Source organism: Nerophis lumbriciformis, linkage group LG19, assembly GCF_033978685.3.
Source record: "Nerophis lumbriciformis linkage group LG19, RoL_Nlum_v2.1, whole genome shotgun sequence".
NCBI lineage: Eukaryota > Metazoa > Chordata > Actinopteri > Syngnathiformes > Syngnathidae > Nerophis > Nerophis lumbriciformis.
In genome coordinates, this window is record NC_084566.2 from 28,321,625 (window position 1) to 28,345,545 (window position 23,921).

General features: G+C 40.7%; 1 protein-coding gene across 1 annotated transcript in view; it reads left to right on the forward strand.

Annotated features, from left to right (window-relative positions):
* The window catches only part of LOC133618568 (contactin-associated protein-like 4), a 274,944-nt gene that overhangs the window by 185,450 nt on the left and 65,573 nt on the right, over nucleotides 1–23,921 (forward strand). Inside the window, exons 10-17 of the mRNA XM_061979051.1 lie at nucleotides 1,209–1,364; nucleotides 3,073–3,244; nucleotides 5,242–5,348; nucleotides 9,189–9,308; nucleotides 9,383–9,583; nucleotides 14,569–14,731; nucleotides 20,663–20,790; nucleotides 21,095–21,265. Of these exons, the coding sequence (XP_061835035.1) occupies nucleotides 1,209–1,364; nucleotides 3,073–3,244; nucleotides 5,242–5,348; nucleotides 9,189–9,308; nucleotides 9,383–9,583; nucleotides 14,569–14,731; nucleotides 20,663–20,790; nucleotides 21,095–21,265 (1,218 nt within the window). The remainder of the gene's footprint in view (nucleotides 1–1,208; nucleotides 1,365–3,072; nucleotides 3,245–5,241; nucleotides 5,349–9,188; nucleotides 9,309–9,382; nucleotides 9,584–14,568; nucleotides 14,732–20,662; nucleotides 20,791–21,094; nucleotides 21,266–23,921) is intronic.

The window sequence follows — 23,921 nt, forward strand, 5'->3', positions numbered from 1 at the left end:
TGTGGGGGGGGGGGAAGCATCTGACAAATTGTTTGAAATTATACTGTCAGCTAGTGACAAGTAATGGGCCCCTAATGGTTGTTCTCCCTCACACCAGTCCAATATTGAACCCCTTACACGTGATAAAGTAGTACCCCCAAAATGGAACACAATCTGGTTGACTTCCAAACTGTTCTAATCTTTAAAATAAATGTTCCCAGAAAAATGTTCATTTAGTCCGCCTGTCCAACCCATGTATATCTATTAGGGGTGTAACGGTACACAAAAATTTCGGTTCGGTACGTACCTCGGTTTAGAGGTCACGGTTCGGTTAATTTTCGGTAGAGTAAGAAAACAACAAAATATAAATTTTTGGGTTATTTATTTACCAAATTTGCAAAATCTTCCACCAAATGTATTTTTCTTAGTGGAATATTTGATGTGAAGTAATCGGAATCTTGGATAGGTCAATAATTCATAATAACATTGATTTTGATTCAATTTTATGTTTTGAACAATGACAGTTTGAAAGAAAAAAAACAGCTTTGTTTTATTAGTCAACATTGCAACTTTTTCTAAATTACATTTAACCTTTAAGCTTTTTTATTTTATTTTTTTGTTTATTTTAATAGTATTTTTAGAATGTGCCGTGGGCCTTTAAAACATTAGCTGTGGGCCGCAAATGGCCTCCGGGCCACACTTTTGACACCCCTGCTATAGATAATAAAAAAATAAATCTGATAAATCTATGGACAAAAAGCAGAGCCTGGCGACGCATGCGCGTTTATCATAACTCTCTCTCTCTCTCTCTCTCTGTCTCTGCCCCTCCCTCACCAATGCTGCTGTGCGCACAATTTGTTTTGTTTTTAACCCCTTCTTAACCCTGAACGTACATTGAAAATACACGCAACCCTAACTCAAAATGCCGGACATTTGAGGCATTTAAGAAACTCCGCCCTGACAGCTCCGCAAAAGAGGACATGTCCGGTGAAAAGAGGACATATGGTCAGTCTATCGTAGCCCGTTAGCTGCTAGCATGCCGTGTGTTGTGCCTCGGTGTGCATTGTTTACACAACGTGCGTTACGCTACTTAATATGTCCGTGTGGAAACTTGTTCGTTACACCTTCGAACCGAACCGGAACCCCCGTACCGAAACGGTTCAATATAAATACACGTACCGTTACACCCCTAATATCTATACATAATCTCCAGCCTGTTTGCTTCTTAGGATCTGCTCTCAATGACGGTCAGTGGCATTCAGTGGAGCTGAGGTCCAGACGGGGTCACCTGACCATCAGCGTGGACAAAGACGAAGGCGGAAGTGGCGTCGCTCATTCCAGCCCTTCCTTTCCTGTTGCCATCGAGAAGAACCTGTTCTTTGGTGGTAAGTTTATGTCTGATAGTCGGAGGCCCGTCCGTCCATCCATCCATTTTCTACCGCTTGTCCCTTTCGGGGTTTAGGGGGCTGCTGGAGCCTATCTCAGCTGCATTCGGGCAGAAGGCGGTGTACACCCTGCACAAGTCGCCACCTCATCGCAGGGCCAACACAGATAGACAGACAACATTCACACTCACATTCACACACTGGGGACAATTTTAGTGTTGCCAATCAACCTATCCCCAGGTGCATGTCTTTGGAGGCGGGAGTACCCAGAGGGAACCCACGCAGTCACGGGGAGAACATGCAAACTCCACACAGAAAGATCCCAAGCCCAGGATCGAACCCAGGATTGTGAGGCACATGTACTAACCCCTGTGCCACCGATTATATTATCATTGTTGTATCTCCTGGGTGGTATGTCTACACCTGTTCTGTCGGTGGTTTAGACATATGCTATCAACATTATTACTGAGTTTTCACAGCTGTAATAATTGTATGTCAACATTTATGATGTACTTGTCCAGCGTGTACCCCGCCTTCAGTTCGAATGCATCTAGAAAATGGATGGATGGATGTATTTATGACAGGTTTTTACAAATAAATTACACACTTCAAACTTTACAAAAGCCCTGGGGGTGCCCCTGTGCTTGGGGCCCCTGAACAACATCACTCCCCACCCCCAATTCCCAACTATATGGAATCAAACCTTAAATGATGCCATTTCCATGATGACTAGTGGTAATGGTGTGGCTATGTATGTGTGTAGTGTGCATATGTATGTATATATTTATAATTTATGTATATACAAGTTCATTAAGTTTGACCATAGAGTGAACAGGTCGTTCTAGTTCAGAGTAATTTATGATTTGAAGAAAAGGGGTGGGATTAAATAAGTGTAAACTTCTTCTCACTCCTTTTCAAATATGTAATAAAAAAAATAAAATACAAAAAATAAAGTCCATTGCTCATTTTGTTTATTTGTTTTCGTTTTTTATTATCCATTGTTTTCATTTTGTTATAATGGCTGTTAAGGCTATAGCACTTTATTGGATCAGGCTTACTCTTGTTTTTTTGAATTTTTGAAATAAAAATATATCAAATCAAATCAAATCAAATATTTGTCAAGACGTGGACTGTGATGACACAAATTACTGCGTGGATTGTTTTCCCGTGGTGCAAATCGACTGGATTGGACATGGCTTGAAGGTAAATACATGTTTAATTTATCACTATAAAAAGAACAAACAAAAAGCGCGCACAAACTTGGCTAAGAACAAAACTAACACTTAGACAGAAACTATGGACATGAAACAAAACTACACTTACTGTTACGTGAAAAAACAAAAACTTACATGGCATGGCATGAAGCATAAACTATGGTATCAGGAGTAATCAAAAGTATCATGGGGTATCATCAGGTAACAAGGGTATCATCAGGTAGCAAGGGTAATGTCGCCAGGCTGACTACCTGGCAACTACAGGCTTAAATAGAATCTTCATGATTAATGACAGGTGCGTGAGTCCAACACATGACAGGTGAAACAAATGAGTTGTCATGGTGACAAAACAAGGGAGCGTAAACAGAAACTAAAAAAGAGTCCAAAAACCAAACAGAACATAGCCAAACAAAACATGATCAAAAGAAATGACAATATTCCTCAGCATTGCAAGCAGTGGTTTGGTTCACTGCACCCCATCTCCCTCCTTTTAGGATGTCCTGTGGAGGACGAGAATCAGGAGTGCAGGAATCCTTTTACCATATTCCAGGGCTGCATCCGCCAGCTTATCCTGGACCAGCAGCATGTGGACCTCATCCTGGTGCAACAACAGAAGCTGGGAAACTACAGCGACCTCCTGATTGACATGTGTGGCATCAATGACAGGTGAGCTGACTCAGTATTCCGTCTATCGCGGCCAAAGCAGAACTAATGCATGTGTTTGTGCTGGCTGCCTCGCCCATTAATAGCTCAATTAATAGGAAGATAACCACAATTATCAAGCCTCAGGGGCATCGGCACACGCGTGGAAAGACACACGCACGTGACCGGAATAAAATGTGCCGGCGCTTAACGAAGCTTGGCGGGTCAGGACTCCTCGATTGCACCTTAATTAGTCGACAGAAGGCCAAAGCTCCCGCGCGGACTAACCATAGGATGCTTTCTGAGCCCGCTGATTGAATTCGGAGCCTGTGGGAGATTTTCTTGTATAAAGGCAGGTTGAAAATGGAGTCGTCCAGTAGAAGGTCAGTGTGGTAGTCACACTCCAGAGGAGCTTATTACAGCTGCAGTTCTGGATTCTTATCGTCGCGTGTCAAGGGGCAAAGCGTACTATTAGCCCAAGTCATGGGTCAGAATTTCAAGTTAAAGTATATTACTACAAAACATTCTATAAAACAGTGAATAGATGTCAAATGAACTTCCTCTTTCTAATCCTACTTGTTTAATTGCTTTTGTTTGGTTGTTACGTAGGACATGGAATTAAACATTTTTCAGTACTAATGTGTCATCCAACCATTAACAGAGGCCCTAGGGCAGAGCCGTGAGGGACTCCATGTTTAGTTGGGGCTCAATACTTCAGTAGAGTTAGTTTATTTTCCTTAAATTGCAGCTAGTCTTTTTTAAATCTTCTTTTTAGACCTTTCACATCAAAACTGTAGCCACCATTATGATGTGCAGTGCTGTTTTCACATTAGCGTAAGTCTTGAACCATGGAAAGTTTTTCAATGGTTGGAATCTGCGCTTTTGAGTGATGTACGGGTTATTACGGTAATCAACATCACAGCGGCTCCAGGCAGATGAGGCACAAAGCAAGCAGTGTGGGCAGGGTTTGTTTCCAGAGCAGCCAGCCTGAAACGTGGGTGTCAGGGACAGACACAGAGGTAGATTTTTACAACAAAGTTCTGCAGAAAAGTGATATAACATTTTTATATTAATATATTTATACAGTGCAGGACAAACGTTTGGACACACCTTCTCATTTCAATGCATTTTCTTTATTTCCATGACTATTTACATTGTAGATTGTCACTGAACGCATCAAAACTATGACACCTGTGAAGTGAAAACCATTTCAGGTGACTACCTTTTGAAGCTCATCGAGAGAATGCCAAGAGTGTGCAAAGCAGTAATCAGAGCAAAGGGTGGCTATTTTGAAGGAACTAGAATATAAAACATGTTTTCAGTTATTTCACCTTTATTTGTTAAGTACATGTGATTATTCATAGTTTTGATGCCTTCAGGGTCAATCTACAATGTAAATAGTCATGAAAATAAAGAAAACGCATTGAATGAGAAGGTGTGTCCAAACTTTTGGCCTGTACTGCATATACAGTATATATATATATATATATATATATATATATATATATATATATATATATATATACAGTATATATATATATATATATATATATATATATATATATATACACAGTATATATATATACTGTATATATATATATATATATATATACATATATTAACCCTTTGTGTTCATATTTTGCATTTTGCTGTGTTTGTATATATATATATATATATATATATATATATATATATATATATATATATATATATTTATATATATTTGTTTTAATATATATATATATATATATATATATATATATATATATATATATATATATATATATATATATATATATATATATATATATATATATATATACACATGTTAGGTCAGGGAAAAAACACAGAGGCTATTTCATCCCTAAAAGCCTGTTTCGCAGGCTTAATTCAAATAAAATACCCCTCATTTTTGTATTTTTTTTTCTTGTTTTTGAACACTGACTTTTTGCAGTGCACAAGGAAGCTATTCTGTCGAAGTATTAATTAGCACACTTGTTGTCACTTGTTGCGTCTCTCAGGTGTTCTCCCAGTCGCTGTGAGCACGGCGGCCGCTGCAGTCAATCCTGGACTCACTTTCACTGCAACTGCAGCGACAGCGGCTACAGCGGCGCCACCTGCCACAGCTGTAAGTCACAACATCTGCTCGCCAGCCACCCCTGCTAACCCCTCTAAACACTCCTAAGTACAAAAATAAATAAACACCGCCGACTGGGCCTGCAAACTCTGGCGGAGTCAGCAGACTGGTGATGACTGCACTTTAGATCCAGTGGAGCCTTTTAAGTCATGATAGTGCACTTTAGCTCAGTTTTTGGCTGCATGCCTGCCACTTCAATGCTGGTTTCGAAGCTGCTTGGACTCCATGCAGCATTTTATTTGGATTATCCGTAGTATTTCTTCCAGTCCCATTGCTCAGCTTCTGAGCTTAGAAAGAGATTTACCTTCAGCTCATGCTGTTAAAGTTAGTCCTGCATTTTTCTTCTTGCAGTAAAGAGGAGAAGCCTCAACTTTTTGGTCACATGCTGCCCCCTGTTGATGCGGACTCAGCTTCCAGTTGTAACTTCAAAGTACACCCACTTGTCACTTTTTTTTAGGGACACACATTTTTTGTTAAATATGATAATATTATTTTCAGACCTCTACCCACATAAGAGGGACTGTTTTTGTCACACATGTCTCCTAGACATTGTTGCTAACGTTGTCTCGTTCAGTTTTCTTTCTGTTGACCTCTAAATGCAAAGAAAAATCGTGTTTGATTTGATCCCTGACCACCTGAGGGCACTACAGACTGTGGATGCTTTTAAAAAAGGCTTAAAAACCCTTCTTTTAAAAAAAAAAACCGCCTTTTATTAGATATATGCATACTAGTTCTAGCTATTTGGCTGTTTTAATTTATTTATTTATTTATTTTTTTTAAGACACTGTAGCACTTTGAGGTTGTTTACTCAATGTAAAGTGCTTTTTACAAATAAAATATATTATTATTATTATTATTTGATTTAACTATCATAAGAAAAGACAACACAAAGCCATATGGTTTGCAATATACACTCGACTTTCATTAGTGATGTAGTATAATACTAACCTACAAAAAAAACTACAAAAACAAGCATTCTTTCTACAAACCCCAAAACCAGTGAAGTTGGCACATTGTGTAACTCGTAAATAAAAACAGAATACAATGATTTGCAAATCCTTTTCAACCTATGTTCAATTGAATAGACTGTAAAGAAAGGATACCTAACGTTCGAACTGGAAAACGTTGTTATTTTTTGCAAATATTAGCTCATTTGGAATTTGATGCCTGCAACATGTTTCAAAAAAGCTGGCACTAGTGGCAAAAAAGACTGAGAAAGTTGAGGAATGCTCATCAAACACTTATTTGGAACATCCCACAGGTGAACAGGCTAATTGGGAACAGGTGGGTGCCATGATTGGGTATAAAAGCAGCTTCACAAACAAGGATGGGACGAGGGTCACCACTTTGGGAACAAATGTATGAGCAAAATTGTCGAACAGTTTAAGAACAACATTTTTAAACGAGCTATTGCAAGGAATTTAGGGATTTCACATCTATGGTATGTAATATTATCAAAAGGTTCAGAGAATCTGGAGAAATCACTGCACGTAAGTGATGATATTACAGACCTTCGATCCCTCAGGCGGTACTGCATCAAAAAGCGACATCAGTGTGTAAAGGATATCACCACATGGGCTCATGAACACTTCAAAAAACCACTGTCAGTAACTACAGTTTGTCGCTACATCTGTAAGTGCAAGTTAAAACTCTACTATGCAAAGCTAAAGCCATTTATCAACAACACCCAGAAACGCTGCCGGCTTCGCTGGGCCGGAGCTCATCTAAGATGGACTGATGCAATGTAAAAAAAAAAATCTGTGGTCTGACGAGTCCACATTTCAAATTGTTTTTTGAAACTGTGGACGTCGTGTCCTCCGGACCAAAGAGGAAAAGAACCATTCGGATTGTTATATACCACAACAGAGACTCCGGACTGTTGAACAACTTAAACTGTACATCAAGCAAGAATGGGAAAGAATTCCACCTGAAAAGCTTCCAAAATTGGTCTCCTCAGTTCCCAAACGTTTACTGAGTGTTGTTAAAAGGAAAGGCCATGCAACACAGTAGTAAAAATGCCCCTGTGCCAACTTTTTTGCAATGTGCTGCTGCCATTAAATTCTATGTTTATGATTATTTGAAAAAAAAAAAAAAAAAAAAAGTTTCTCAGTTCCAACATGAAATATCTTGTCTTTGCAGTCTATTCAATTGAATATAAGTTGAAAAGGATTTGCAAATCATTGTATTCTGTTTTTATTTACGAATTACGCAACGTGCCAACTTCACTGGTTTTGGGTTTTGTAGCTGCCTTATTAGAGATGTCCGATAATATCGGGCTGCCGATATTATCGGCCGATAAATGCTTTAAAATGTAATATCGGAAATTATCGGTATCGGTTTGAAAAAGTAAAATGTATGACTTTTTAAAACGCCATTGTGTACACGGACATAGGGAGAAGTACAGAGCACCAATAAACCTTAAAGGCACTGCCGGCCCAATCACATAATACCTACGGCTTTTCACACACACAAGTGAATGCAAGGCATACTTGGTCAACAGCCATACAGGTCACACTGAGGGTGGCTGTATAAACAACTTTAACACTGTTACAAATATGCGCCACACTGTGAACCCACACCAAACAAGAATGACAAACACATTTCAGGAGAACATCCGCACCGTAACACAACATAAACACAACAGAACAAATACCCAGAACCCCTTGCAGCACTAACTCTTCCGGGACGCTACAATATACACCCCCCCAACCCCGCCCACCTCAACCTCCTCATGCTCTCTCAGGGAAAGCATGTCCCAAATTCCAAGCTGCTGTTTTGAGGCATGTTAAAAAAAATAATGCACTTTGTGACTTCAATGATAAATATGGCATTTTTTTCCATAACTTGAGTTGATTTATTTTGGAAAACCTTGTTACATTGTTTAATGCATCCAGCGGGGCATCACAACAAAATTAGGCATACAAATGTGTTAATTCCACGACTGTATATATCGGTATCGGTCGATATTGGAATCGGTAATTAAGAGTTGGACAATATCGGAATATCGGATATCGGCAAAAAAGCCATTCAATCAATCAATCAATGTTTATTTATATAGCTCTAAATCACAAGTGTCTCAAAGGGCTGCACAAGCCACAACGACATCCTCGATACAGAGCCCACATAAGGGCAAGGGAAAAACTCACCCCATTATCGGACATCTCTACTTATTAGTGATTCAGTAGGTTTGAATGTGACTTTAGTGTGTATATGCTTAAAATGCTTGCTATTCATAGTAACACAGAGTCAGAGAGGCACACTACTAGGTCTAAGGAGGTTGATCCAGGTGAAAAAGAAGAAAACAGTTGATTTCCTATGTCGATTAAGCAGCGGTACCTAATGTTGTGTATGTATGGCCCATGCAAGTGCCGCACTGTCACAATACAAAGTCACGTTTTTCGTTGACCAGACAGAAAAAAATATTTGCCAAAGTTGATGCTGAGTGATGCTGACAGCAGATGATCATTTCAGCTGGAGACGAAGAGGAGCGAAAAAAGGAGAGCCGCGTCTCATCGTGTGTAAATTACAATCATGTCAGCGGCAAAAAAGTGAGAGGCGGGCGGATTGTCCGTTTCCTGTCAGACGTGCAGTTGTTTATAAGCGTTGAGGCTCCTCACCAGAAAGGCTTTTTAAAAAAGTTGCTGCTTGTCATTTAAAGCTGCACAGATGGCTGATTCACCATGCATACAATATTAGCTCAAGAAATGTGTGCTAATAGTTATTATAAGTGGTCCCATAGGGGAACCTTGTTGTACTCCATGCTCTGTTGGGTAGGACTAATACATTAGTTATCTACTTAACACCGCGTCTTGTCTATTTGTCTCCCCCTAGCGGTGTTTGAGCGGTCCTGTGAGGCATACAAACACAACGGCAACACTTCTGGATATTTCTCCATCGACGTGGACGGCAGCGGACCGCTTAAACCGCAGCTGGTTTACTGCAACATGACAGGTGAGGCACGCGTCCTCGCGCATCAGTTTGTATAATTGCTGCAACACGGCTGTGTGCACATGTGTGGGTGCCAGAGGAGAACACGTGGTTGGAGATTCATCACAACAACACGGAGCTGACCACGGTGAGGCAGTCTGGCGCGGAACATCAACACTTAGTTCGGCTGGACTATAAAGCGAGCGAAGAGCAGCTGTCGGCCGTCATCAGCCAGTCGGATCACTGTGAGCAGGAACTGTCCTACCACTGCAGGAAGTCCCGCCTCCTCAACACTCCTGGTGAGGCCTTATTTGCATACCTGCCAACCCTCACGAATTTTCCGGGAGACTCCCGAATTTCAGTGCCTCTCCCGGGACATCCATCCATCCATCCATTTTCTACCGCTTATTCCCTTCGGGGTCGCGGGGGGCTCTGGATCCATTCTCCCGAATTTCTCCCGATTTTCCAACAATATTTAGCGTACTGTCTCACCTGAAAAGGAGACTATTATATATGTCTCCGTTATCCATAGGTTTATCTATAACCCATAAAGTAGGCAGGCACGGAGCTATTTCTCAGCGTGTGTTTATTCCAGCCGGCACGTTAATACACTGACACCACAACATCCGGATTCCCATCATGCATTGCTTCAGAACTACGGCAAGTAGTAATGTCCAAAATTTCTAGCCGGACAACAATATTGGGGGGTGTGCCTTAAAGGCACTGCCTTTAGCGTCCTCTCTCACCTGAAAAGGAGACTATTATATATGTCTCCGTCAGTGACGTGCGGTGAGGTTGATGGCTGGTGAGGCACTGACTTCATCACAGTCAGATTTACAAACATATGAACCCTAAAGAGTATCTTATTCACCATTTGATTGGCAGCAGTTAACGGGTTATGTTTAAAAGCTCATACCAGCATTCTTCCCTGCTTGGCACTCAGCATCAAGGGTTGGAATTGGGGGTTATTAAATCACCAAAAATTATTCCCGGGCGCGGCGCCGCTGCTGCCCACTGCTCCCCTCACCTCCCAGGGGGTGATCAAGGGGATGGGTCAAATGCAGAGGACAAATTTCATTACACCTAGTGTGTGTCATTGGTACTTTAACTTAACTTTAACTTTACACATACAAACTGTAGCACACAAAAAAAGCACATTTAATTAAAAAAAACGTTATTATGGTCTTACCTTTACTTATTAAATAAGTCCATGAGCCGCTGTTGTGCTGGATTAATGCACCCCCTGACGAGAGTGTTATATCAACTAAAGCCCTCACTTCAACTTTCCAAGTGCAAGATTGAATCTATTTAAAAAAGTGTAACCGAGGGTTTATAAATGTCGCCTATACTGTATGAAACTACAAAATAACAAACACAGAGGCTCCAGTTTACACGAGGACCACTTTATTTACCTTCTTTCAAAAACTTCCGCTCCACTCCAACGTGTCATCACTTCTGCTCTTAGCGCCTTCAAAATAAGAGCTCAAGGCATATACTGTATAACAGCGCATAACAGGAACTTAACATCACTGCAACAAACGCACCCAAGTTCTCCGGGTGTCTCTGCCACTACGCAATTAAGGAGTCACGGGTGGGACCTGATATTCAGCTGGGAATGATTAATATAGTAAATAAACACAAGACGTGTATAACTATTAGCCACAAGACGATCAGGCTCGTATTTAATATGCCACAAATTAATCCCGCATTACAAACACCTCCCCCCTCCCGTCCATATAGCCCGCCAATACAAACCACACACACGCACAAAACACTCAATCCCACAGCCCAAAGTACCATGCACTTTCCCGAAGTTCATACAACACATATATTTCCCCAAAGTCCCCAAAGTTACGTACGTGACATGCACATAGAGGCATGCACGTACGGGCAAGCGATCAAATGTTTGGAAGCCGCAGCTGCGTACTCACGGCACCGCGTCTGCGCATCCAACTCAAAGTCCTCCTGGAAAAAGAGTCCGTTGTTCCAGTTCTCCACAGGGCAATGGAAAGTCCACAAAAAAGGTAAAAAATGAGGATTCTTCCATGAAGTGGCTCCGTAGCAAAAACGCTGGGTCTGACAGGTGCTCCTAGGTGGTTTATGACGTCAATTTCCGCTTCCGCCCGGACTGATAGCACCGGATGCTTTTTATATCCCCACATATACGCCTGTAACAGTTTATAATAGGTAAATGGATGACATAATAAGTATATATATATTTATTTCCCCAGCTGAGCACAAGTTAACTGTGACTGGCAATATCCATTATATATATACGCCTCGATGGACCCCTATGGCCATTACATCACAAAGAGGAAAGCCCATAAAAATAGGTTACACAAGTTATTTAATAAGAAGCCAAAAAGTGCAAAAACAATGTTCGTGTTGGAGGAGTTGTGAATTAGGTACACCTGCAGTCTGCAGGTGTACCTAATGTTGTGGCCAGTCATTCACAACTCCTCCAACACGAACATTATTGTTTTTGCACTTTTTGGCTTCTTATGAAATAACTTTTTTAAATAGATTCAATCTTGCACGTGGAAAGTTTAAGTGTGGGCTTTAGTTGATATAACACTCCCGTCAGGGGTTGCCGTGCATTCTACAGCGGGGGTGCAGGAGGCGAGCCTCAGCCAGTGCGTCTTTTGCAGCCGTTTTATGATCGCTCAGCACAAGAAATACGTTACACACATACAGTTGTTGACAAAATACACTGTACATTATATACCTCAGCTAACTAAACTATGGAAATGTATAATATAGTTCATATAGCAATACGGTCTCACTGCACAGCAGACCAGCAGTTAGCCGAGTCCGCAATCCATGTTGAGGCACTGAGTGACGTGCCTCGACTGGCTGCTGTTCACCGCACCGTCTCTTCTCAGTATTTGAACGGCAAATGTGAAAATTCAGCGATTTTGAATAAAAATAATCTAAAACTGGTGAAGTTAAATGGAAAATAACTCTATAGTATAATCACTGGATACATATAACAATTTAATAAAATGTTTTTCTTTTTACATTTTTTTTCTTTCCATGATGGCAGGTGAGGCCCCGCCTCACCTGCCTCTAGTGACTGCACGTCACTGGTCTCCGTTATTCATAGGTTTATCTATAACCCATAACACGGTGGCCGAATGGATATAGTCACTCATGAAAGGTCAGAGAAGCACAAGGCGGCGGCAACGCAGTATTATGGGCCACCTTGCTAAATGGAGACCCGAGGGTGTAACATATGCCAAAACAAAGATGGCTATGCTGATAGCTGCAAGCAACATCCCGTTCTCATTTGCGGATATTTTCAACAAATCCGCGAAGGATATGTTCCCGGATTCAGAGCTTGCTCGCCAGTACTCAAATGGCAGAACAAAGGCTACTTAAATAGTGAAAGGTAAGTGTTATTTTTTTAAAGTAAGCAGCAAGTATAGTACAGTTAGTAGGACAACTGTGTTTTCATTACTGTGTACTGTACTATATACAAACCCTGTTTCCATATGAGTTGGGAAATTGTGTTAGATGTAAATATAAACAGAATACAATGATTTGCAAATTCTTTTCAACCCATATTCAATTGAATGCACTACAAAGACAAGATATTTGATGTTCAAACTCATACAATTTTTTGAAAATAATAATTAACTTAGAATTTCATGGCTGCAACACATGCCAAAGTAGTTGGGAAAGGGCATGTTCACCACTGTGTTACATCATCTTTTCTTTTAACAACACGATTGGGAACTGAGGAAACTAATTGTTGAAGCTTTGAAAGTGAAATTCTTTCCCATTCTTGTTTTATGTAGAGCTTCAGTCGTTCAACAGTCCGGGGTCTCCGCTGTCGTATTTTACGCTTCATAATGCGCCACACATTTTGGATGGGAGGCAGGTCTGGACTGCAGGCAGGCCAGGAAAGTACCAGCACTCTTTTTTTACGAAGCCACGCTGTTGTAACACGTGCTGAATGTGGCTTGGCATTGTCTTGCTGAAATAAGCAGGGGCGTCCATGAAAAAGACGGCGCTGAGATGGCAGCATATGTTGTTCCAAAACCTGTATGTACCTTTCAGCATTAATGGTGCCTTCACAGATGTGTAAGTTACCCATGCCTTGGGCACTAATGCACCCCCATACCATCACAGATGCTGGCTTTTGAACTTTGCGTCGATAACAGTCTGGATGGTTCGCTTCCCCTTTAGTCCGGATGACACAATGTCGAATATTTCCAAAAACAATTTGAAATGTGGACTCGTCAGACCACAGAACACTTTTCCACTTTGCATGAGTCCATCTTAGATGATCGGCGGGGTTTCTGGATGTTGTTGATAAATGGCTTTCGCTTTGCATAGTAGAGCTTTAACTTGCACTTACAGATATAGCGACAACCTGTATTTAGTGACAGTGGTTTTCTGAAGTGTTCCTGAGCCCATGTGGTGATATCCTTTAGAGATTGATGTCGGTTTTTGATACAGTGCCGTCTGAGGGATCGAAGGTCACGGTCATTCAATGTTGGTTTCCGGCCATGCCGCTTACGTGGAGGGATTTCTCCAGATTCTCTGAACCTTTTGATGATATTATGGACCGTACATGTTGAAATCCCTAAATTTCTTGCAATTGCACTTTGAGAAACACGGTTCTTAAACTGTTTGACTATTTGCTCACGCAGTTGTGGACAAAGGGGTGTACCTCGCCCCATCCTTTCTTGTGAAAGACTGAGCATTTTTTGGGAAGCTGTTTTTATACCCAATCATGGCACCCACCTGTTCCCAATTAGCCTGCACACCTGTGGGATGTTCCAAATAAGTGTTTGATGAGCATTCCTCAACTTTATCAGTATTTATTGCCACCTTTCCCAACTTCTTTGTCACGTGTTGCTGGCATCAAATTCTAAAGTTAATGATTATTTGCAAAAAAAAAAAAAAGGTTTATCAGTTTGAACATCAAATATGTTGTCTTTGTAGCACATTCAACTGAATATGGGTTGAAAATGATTTGCAAATCATTGTATTCCGTTTATATTTACATCTAACACAATTTCCCAACTCATATGGAAATGGGGTTTGTATATATATATATATATATATATATATATATATGTATATGTATATACATATATAAGAAATACTTGAATTTCAGTGAATTCTAGCTATAAATATACTCCTCCCCCCCTTAACCCCGCCTCTCGGCCCCGCCCCCAATCTCCCGAATTCGGAGGTCTCAAGGTTGGCAAGTATGCCCATTTGGTTGATGTGTTTTGAAAAGTACTGTTACTAACTCCTCTCTTTTGTATTTTAGAGGGCTCCCCATTAAGCTGGTGGCTGGGCGGTGCCGGTCCGGGTCAACGACAGAATTATTGGGGCGGGGCCCAACCAGGAAGCCAGCGGTGTGCATGTGGCCTGCGGGGCAACTGTTTGGACCCACAACATTACTGCAACTGTGACGCTGACAGTGCTGAGTGGTACGTTTATGCAGTGTTGTTCATCACTCTTTTTTGCCAGGGCATTGAAGTCTGGTGTCAGTTTTGTTGTGGCAATTCTCAAAACTGATCTGAGGTGTCCATCACTCAGCTGGGATCTGTGGGGGTTTTTGTTGGTGTTCTTCACACTAAAAGTCTGTTCACAGACATACGTAGATCCAAACAGCACCAGCATCCTCTGTACCATCTTCTGGATGTTTGGAAATTTGGCTGGGCTTAATGAAGCATAAAACTCATCCAGTTTAGGCAAGTGGAACTTCTTCCTTAAGATGGTGTCACACTGGAGATCAAATAGTTCCAACTGCAGCTCCTGTGGCTCTGTTTCAGGATCTTGTGTGAAGGGACAGGACACCAGCTGGAGTGACTTGTCAATGTTTCTAAAATCATAGAAGCAACGGCAGAATTCTCCATGCAGATCATCTAGTGACTTCTTGTATTTGTTCACATGTTGAGGGGTCCTTTGAAATTTGCTATGAAAATAAAGTTAGTTTGGTTTTCGAAAGCTCTGACATTATGTACGTTTCATGTACAAACTGGTCTTTGCTTGTCGCTTCACATTCAGCTCATCCATGTGTGCTAGTAAGTCCACAGCAAAAGCTCAATCTCAAATCCAATCGGTGTCGCCTAGCTGAGGGAAAGTGTCAGCGTTTTCAAGTTGCTCCAAAAATGAGATAACCTCCCACACCTGTTGACATACTTTACCCAAACTTAATCAGCGGACATTGGAATGGAATGGCGTTAGTTTCTTCAAGACGTTTTATAAACTGATGATGGGGGAATGCCCTCGCCCGAATAAAGTTAACAAGCTTTATAACTGGTGGATTATGCAGTTAAAAAAAAAAAAAAAGTACCTCCTTTTCGCGGTTGTCCTCTTTCAGTCTCTCTTGGATTATTTTCAGTGACTCAACGTTTTTTCCTGTCAGATTTGTCGACCCATCTGTGGTAACGTTAGCTAGCTCAGTGGGCACAGTCTGGTGTGCCGTGGGAGATTATCTAATTTCACCTATTTAGGTTAAAAATATTTTTTGCAAAGCAGTAATTATAGTCTGCAAATGATGTGTTGTTGTTGAGTGTCGGTGCTGCCTAGAGCTCGGCGGAGTAACCGTGTAATACTCTTCCATATCAGTAGGTGGTAGCCGGTAGCTAATTGCTTTGTAGATGTCGGAAACAACGGGAAGCAGCGTGCAGGTAAAAAGGTATCTAATGCTTAAACCAAAAATAAACAAAAGGTGAGTGCCTCAAGGAAAGGCATTGAAGCTTAGGGAAAGCTATGCTGAACGAAACTAAAACTGGCTACCAAGTAAACAAAAACAGAATGCTGGACGACAGCAAAAACGTACAGCGTGTGGAGCAGACAGCGTCCACAAAGTACATTTGTACATGACATGACACCAAAATAGGAGCGCAAGACAAGAACTAAAACACTACACACAGGAAAACACAGAAAAACTCAAAATAAGTCACGGCGGGATGTGACAGGTCGTGACAGTACACTTACTTTGAGACAAGAGCTATATTGATGCATGGTTAGTTATGGTTTAAAGTCAGATCCAACAATTGCGACGACGACTTTTTACTGTCAACTGAGTTTCGTTTTTTAACGATTTGTGCTGGTGGTGTGCCTCCGGATTTTTTCAACGCAAAAAATGCGCCTTGGCTCAAAAAAGGTTGAAAAACACTGAGCTAGCTTACTCCAAGGCAGTTTGAGCCTTATGATGACTCCCGCCAACCTCTTAAATACATCCTCTCCACATGTTCTTCCTTTCAGGGATTCCATGGCCAAAAACTCCTCGGTTTTCTCAAAATTCTCATCAATCCCTCCGACGAGAATCAAAAGCTGAGCGGCGTCACAAATGTCATTACTTTCACAAAGTGCCAAGGAACATCATGTAAATGAATGTTTTTTTGTTTAGCTTACCGTATTTTTCGGAATACAAGTCGCATTTTTTTCATAGTTTGGCCGGTGACTTACACTCAGGAGCGACTTATGTGTGAAATTATTAACACATTACCGTAAAATATCAAATAATATTATTTAGCTCATTCACGTAAGAGACTAGACGTATAAGATTTCATGGGATTTAGCGATTAGGAGTGACAAATTGTTTGGTAAACGAATAGCATGTTCTATATGTTATAGTTATTTGTTGTTTTTTTTTCATTTTATTTTTATTGACATCCAGCATCAGACATTCCTATCCATTACATCATATTCACATCAATCATATATCTATTGTCTGCCCTAAATGTCAAAATATTTTTGTTTATATCCCACCCATACCACTCACCCCCCCACCCCCCCAAAAAGAAAAAAACAACAAAAAAAACAAAGTAATATCTACAAATACATCAATTAAATAAACAAAGAAAGAAAGAAAAAAACAAAAGAAAAATAAATAATAATACATTAATAATAATAGTAATCAGAAAATATAAACAGATGCCTATATATATATATATATATATATATATATATATATATATATATATATATATATATATATATATATATCCACACATACATATATATATAAATATATAAATACATATATATACATACATACATACATATACACTTGTAGGGAGTAATCCCCTTTTTTTTTCTCTTTTTTTTTTTGGCAAAACAATCACTAATTCGAAAAATTAAAGTTATGTTTATAGTTATTTGAATGACTCTTACCATAATATGTTACGTTAACATATAACCTGTTGTTCACTATTCTTTATTTATTTTAAATTGCCTTTCAAATGTCTATTCTTGGTGTTGGCTTTTATCAAATAAATTTCCCCAAAAAATGCGACTTATACTCCAGTGCGAATTATATATGTTTTTTTCCTTCTTTATTATGCATTTTCGGCCTGTGCGACTTATACTCAGGAGCGACTTATACTCCGAAAAATACGGTACTTGCTAGATCTTTGTCAATTAGCTCCACACGGTGAGTGTCCTGCTTGAAAAGCAATTTTTTTTCAAATTTGCTCTTGCTCTTAGGACACAAAACACCTGCTGTCTCCACCATGCGCTCTTTAAGAAATTCTCCTTCGGAAAAAGGCTTACTGGTCTTGGCTAATCTGAATACCAGTAGATAATGTGTCTTTGTGATTGATTCTTGGATGGTAGTTTGTCTAATGAAGATGTTTTGCTCAGCCTGCAAATTAGCTTCCAACTTCTGTGCGGTAGCGGTCGGTTCTTGCTTTGAAAGGTTGTTCATGTAATTAGTGTGCTTGGTGGAGAAATGACAGCTTACGTTCTATTCCTTCGAAACCAAATAAGACATACAGCCTTTGACTGGACTTCAGTGGAAAAGTATTTAGTTATTATACTTATTTAACACCTATCAACTTTTCTTTTCTTTGGTCTACTCATTGTTGCAAATTGGTTCTGCTGTCAGAGCAGTAACAGAGTAGACCAGTGGTCCCCAACCACCGGGCCGCGGACCGATTGGTACCGGGCCGCACAAGAAATTAAAAAAATTAAAATAAATAAATAAATATTTTGTATTCATTTTATTTTTTTTATTAAACCAACATAAAAAACACAATATATACATTATATATCAATATAGATCAATACAGTCTGCAGGGATACAGTCCGTAAGCACACATGATTGTATTTCTTTATGACAAAAACAAAAAAAACACACACAAAAAAATACCATAAACCTCCCGCTCCCCGGTCCGTGGGAAAAATGTTCAAGCGTTGACTGGTACGCAGCTACAAAAAGGTTGGGGACCACTGGAGTAGACTGTGTACCTGGACTGAGCAATCAATCAAGCCTATTGCGCTACTTTGTGGAATTACTTGGTATTACAGGACAATGAATGTGGTCATAATTATTACATAATTTCCTCAATTCTGTTCTAATTTCGGATTTCCGGATCAGAAAGACCAACAGGGCAGATGTGGCCCGCGGGCCGTAGTTTGGGCACCCTTGAATTAGAGGTTGAACAGTGTTGGAAGAATAATATGTTCCACTCTAGTCCTATAGGTGGTAGTAATGCACAATACATAGTGACAAGAGTTCAGTGGAAAAGTATTTACTTATTATGCTTACCGTATTTTTCGGAGTATAAGTCGCACCTGTCAAAAATGCATAATAAAGAAGAAAAAAACATATATAAGTCGCACTGGAGCCCGGCCAAACTATGAAAAAAACTGCGAGTTATAGTCGGAAAAATACGGTATTTAACACCCGGCATTTGTGATCAACTTTTCTTTTCTTTGGCCCACTCATTGTTGCAAATTGGCTTCTGCTGTCAGAGCAGTAGCAGAGTAGCAAGTGCACCTGGGCTGAGCAATCAATCAAGTGTACTGCTTGCGCTTAAAATCGCACAAAATCATTAAGTCGCCTCAGCTATACTGAGCTTTGTGTTTTTCCTAAATTGTTTAAAGGGGAACATTATCACAATTTCAGAATGGTTAAAACCATTAAAAATCAGTTCCCAGTGGCTTATTATATTTTTCGAAGTTTTTTTCAAAATTTTACCCATCACGCAATATCCCTAAAAAAAGCTTCAAAGTGCCTGATTTTAACCATCGTTATATACACCCGTCCATTTTCCTGTGACGTCACACAGTGAATACAAACAAACATGGCGGAAAGAACAGCAAGCTATAGCGACATTAGCTCAGATTCAGACTCGGATTTCAGCGGCTTAAGCGATTCAACAGATTACGAATGTATTGAAACGGATGGTTGTAGTGTGGAGGAAGGTAGCGAAAACGAAATTGAAGAAGAAACTGAAGCTATTGAGCCATATCGGTTTGAACCGAATGCAAGCGAAACCGACGAAAACGACACGACAGCCAGCGACACGGGAGAAAGCGAGGACGAATTCGGCGATCGCCTTCTAACCAACGATTGGTATGTGTTTGTTTGGCATTAAAGGAAACTAACAACTATGAACTAGGTTTACAGCATATGAAATACATTTGGCAACAACATGCACTTTGAGAGTGCAGACAGCCCAATTTTCATCAATTAATATATTCTGTAGACATACCCTCATCCGCTCTCTTTTCCTGAAAGCTGACTTGTCCAGTTTTGGAGTTGATGTCAGCAGGCCAGGGAAGCTAGGGTCGATATTCTTCTCTTGATCATCTTCGGGACGGTGTGAGCCAAGACATCCAGGGGGTTTAGCTCGCTCGTCTGCGGGAACAAACTGCCGCCGTTGCTTGCCGTGCTACCGAGGTCCTTTGTCCCTGAATTGCTCACACACTCCGGCAGATTCAATGGGGGTCTGGCGGAAGATTTCTTTGACTTTATCGTTGGAAATGCATCTGCTTTGAGTGTCGCAGGATATCCACACATTCTTGCCATCTCTGTCGTAGCATAGCTTTCGTCGGTAAAGTGTGCGGAACAAGGTGCAACTTGAATCCGTCCCTGTTCGTGTTGTTACACCCTCCGACAACACACCGACGAGGCATGATGTCTCCAAAGTACGGAAAACAGTCGAAAAAACGGAAAATAACAGAGCTGATTTGACTCGGTGTTTGAGAAAATGGCGAATTGCTTCCCGATGTGACATCACGTCGTGACGTCATCGCTCCGAGAGCGAATAATAGAAAGGCGTTTAATTCGCCAAAATTCACCCATTTAGAGTTCGGAAATCGGTTAAAAAAATATATGGTATTTTTTCTGCAACATCAAGGTATATATTGATGCTTACATAGGTCTGGTGATAATGTTCCCCTTTAAGATTGTATTCACACAGTGGTGCCAGCCACAAGGCAAACATCTATTTCCAGCGGTCCCTTTAATATTTCATAAAAGGTGCTGCCCCTCGACACTTTTGGTCCTTCTCGACCAGAATGCAGTTTGCACGGAAGCTTCCTCGTGGCGATGACAACGGTGATATCAGTGGAACAATAGCATCAATAATTTGTTGTCTTCTCTTCCTTGCGTCCTCCAGGACTGAAGACTCTGGGCTGCTCAGCAACAAAGAGAGCCTCCCTGTCAGGTCTCTGGTGCTGGGTGACGTCCAGAGGCCGGGCTCGGAGGCCGCCTATAGGGTGGGGCCGCTGCGTTGCCATGGAGACAGTAAGTCAGGTTGCTTATGGAAGTATAAAAATAAACGTCAAGCTCCGTAGTGAAATATTCATACGGTTTCGAGACTGTCTAACGTATGGTCAGCCAGAGACTGTGGATAAGTGGTTGAGATCCCATACTGGCAAACGGATGCATGTAAGAGAAATTAAAGGAACACAATCACAAGCCTTATTAAGTCAAATGAAGTGGTTAAATGGGGGTTGTTAAAGTGTCAGCTGCGCTCTTTTGTGCCTGGTTTTATGAGCCTGCTTTGTTTCCATTGAGCGTGATCGCTTTCTTTCCTTCATTTTCTCAGAGAACTTCTGGAACGCCGCCTTTTTCGACAAGGAGACGTCCTACCTCCACTTCCCTACTTTCCACGGGGAGCTGAGCGCCGAGATTTTTTTCATGTTCAAAACCACCGCTCCCTTCGGCGTGTTCCTGGAAAACCTGGGCATCCGAGACTTCATCCGGATTGAAATGAGCTGTAAGCAACGCCCGAGGCCACCCATGGAGTCACTTAGCTCCAACGAGCTTTAATAACACCACGCCGCTAACTACACTATATCGAAAAAAGTATTTTGCCACCTGCCTTGACTCACATGTGAACTTGAAGTGCCATCCCATTCCTAACCCATAGGGTTCAATATGATGTCGGTCCACATTTTGCAGCTATTAGAGCTTCAACTCTTCTGGGAAGGCTGTCCACAAGGTTGCGGAGTGTGTTTTTAGGAATTTTCGCCGATGTTGGTCGAGAAGCCTGGCTCTCAGTCGCCGTTCTAATTCATCCCAAAGGTGTTCGATCGGGTTCAGGTCAGGACTCTGTGCAGGCCAGTCAAGTTCATCCACACCAGACTCTGTCATCCATGTCTTTATATATTAATGGGGAACATTATCACAATTTCAGAAGGGTTAAAACCATTAAAAATCAGTTCCCAGTGGCTTATTTTATTTTTCGAAGTTTTTTTCAAAATTTTACCCATCACGCAATATCCCTAAAAAAAGCTTCAAAGTGCCTGATTTTAACCATCGTTATATACACCCGTCCATTTTCCTGTGACGTCACATAGTGATGCCGATACAAACAAACATGGCGGAAAGAACAGCAAGGTATAGCGACATTAGCTCGGATTCAGACTCGGATTTCAGCGGCTTAAGCGATTCAACAGATTACGCATGTATTGAAATGGATGGTTGTAGTGTGGAGGCAGGTAGCGAAAACAAAATTGAAGAAGAAACTGAAGCTATTGAGCCATATCGGTTTGAACCGTATGCAAGTGAAACCGACGAAAACGACACGACAGCCAGCGACACGGGAGAAAGCGAGGACGAATTTGGCGATCGCCTTCTAACCAACGATTGGTATGTGTTTGTTTGGCATTAAAGGAAACTAATAACTATGAACTAGGTTTATAGCATATGAAATACATTTGGCAACAACATGCACTTTGAGAGTGCAGACAGCCCATTTCAGGCGCGCTAAGAACATATATTTTTCCACGATTTCAGCACTCCGGTTAACCATACCTAAATAGACACAAAATACTGCATTACACAAGACTACCCGAATGTACTCGAATGATTGAAAAAAATAAATGTTTTTAAGCTAAATTATTGGTAAACACAGTTTATGTATAATAATTTACGTAAAACCGCGAGTAATGAATAACATTTTCATCAATTAATATATTCTGTAGACATACCCTCATCCGCTCTCTTTTCCTGAAAGCTGATCTGTCCAGTTTTGGAGTTGATATCAGCATCTGCTTTGAGTGTCGCAGGATATCCACACATTCTTGCCATCTCTGTCGTAGCATAGCTTTCGTCGGTAAAGTGTGCGGAACAAACGACTGACCATTTCGTCGGCTTTCCCCACAGCCTCGTATTTTGAACAAATTTCGTCCAATTTCTTGCCACTTTCGCATCTTTGGGCCACTGGTGCAACTTGAATCCGTCCCTGTTTGTGTTGTTACACCCTCCGACAACACACCGACGAAAGTGAGAAAATGGCGGATTGCTTCCCGATGTGACGTCACGTTGTGACGTCATCACTCCGAGAGCAAATAATAGAAAGGCGTTTAATTCGCCAAAATTCACCCATTTAGAGTTCGGAAATCGGTTAAAAAAATATATGGTCTTTTTTCTGCAACATCAAGGTATATATCGACGCTTACATAGGTCTGGTGATAATGTTCCCCTTTAATATTTAGGAGCGAGGAAATTTCACGACTGGATTTGTTGCACAGGTGGCATCCTATGATAGTTCCACGCTGGAAATCACTGCGCTCCTGAGAGCGGCCCATTCTTTCACAAATGTTTGTAGAAACAGTCTCAATGCCTAAGTGCTTGATTTTATACATCTGTGGCCCGGGCCAAGTGATTAGGACACCTGATTCTGATCATTTGGATGGGTAGCCAAATACTGTTGGCAATATAGTGTATACCGTATTTTTCGGAGTATAAGTCGCTCCGGAGTATAAGTCGCACCGGCCGAAAATGCATAATAAAGAAAGAAAACAATATATATAAGTGGCACTGGAGTATAAGTCACATTTTTGGGGGGAAATTTATTTGATAAAAGCCAACACCAAGAATAGACATTTGAAAGGCAATTTAAAATAAATAAAGAATAGTGAACAACAGGCTGAATAAGTGTACGTTATATGAGGCATAAATAACCAACTGAGAACGTGCCTGGTATGTTAACGTAACATATTATGGTAAGAGTCATTCAAATAACTATAACATATAGAACATGCTATACGTTTACCAAACAATCTGTCACTCCTAATCGCTAAATCCCATGAAATCTTATACGTCTAGTACAGGGGTCGGCAACCCAAAATGTTGAAAGAGCCATATTGGACCAAAAATACAAAAACACATTTGTCTGGAGCCGCAAAAAATTAAAAGCCATATTACATACAGATAGTGTGTCATGAGATATACATTGAATTAAGAGGACTTAAAGGAAACTAAATGACCTCAAATTTAGCTACAAATGAGGCATAATGATGCAATATGTACATATCGCTAGTCTAAATAGCATGTTTGCATCGATTAGCTTGCAGTCATGCAGTGACCAAATATGTCTGATTAGCACTCTACACATGTCAATAACATCGACAAAACTCACCTTTGTG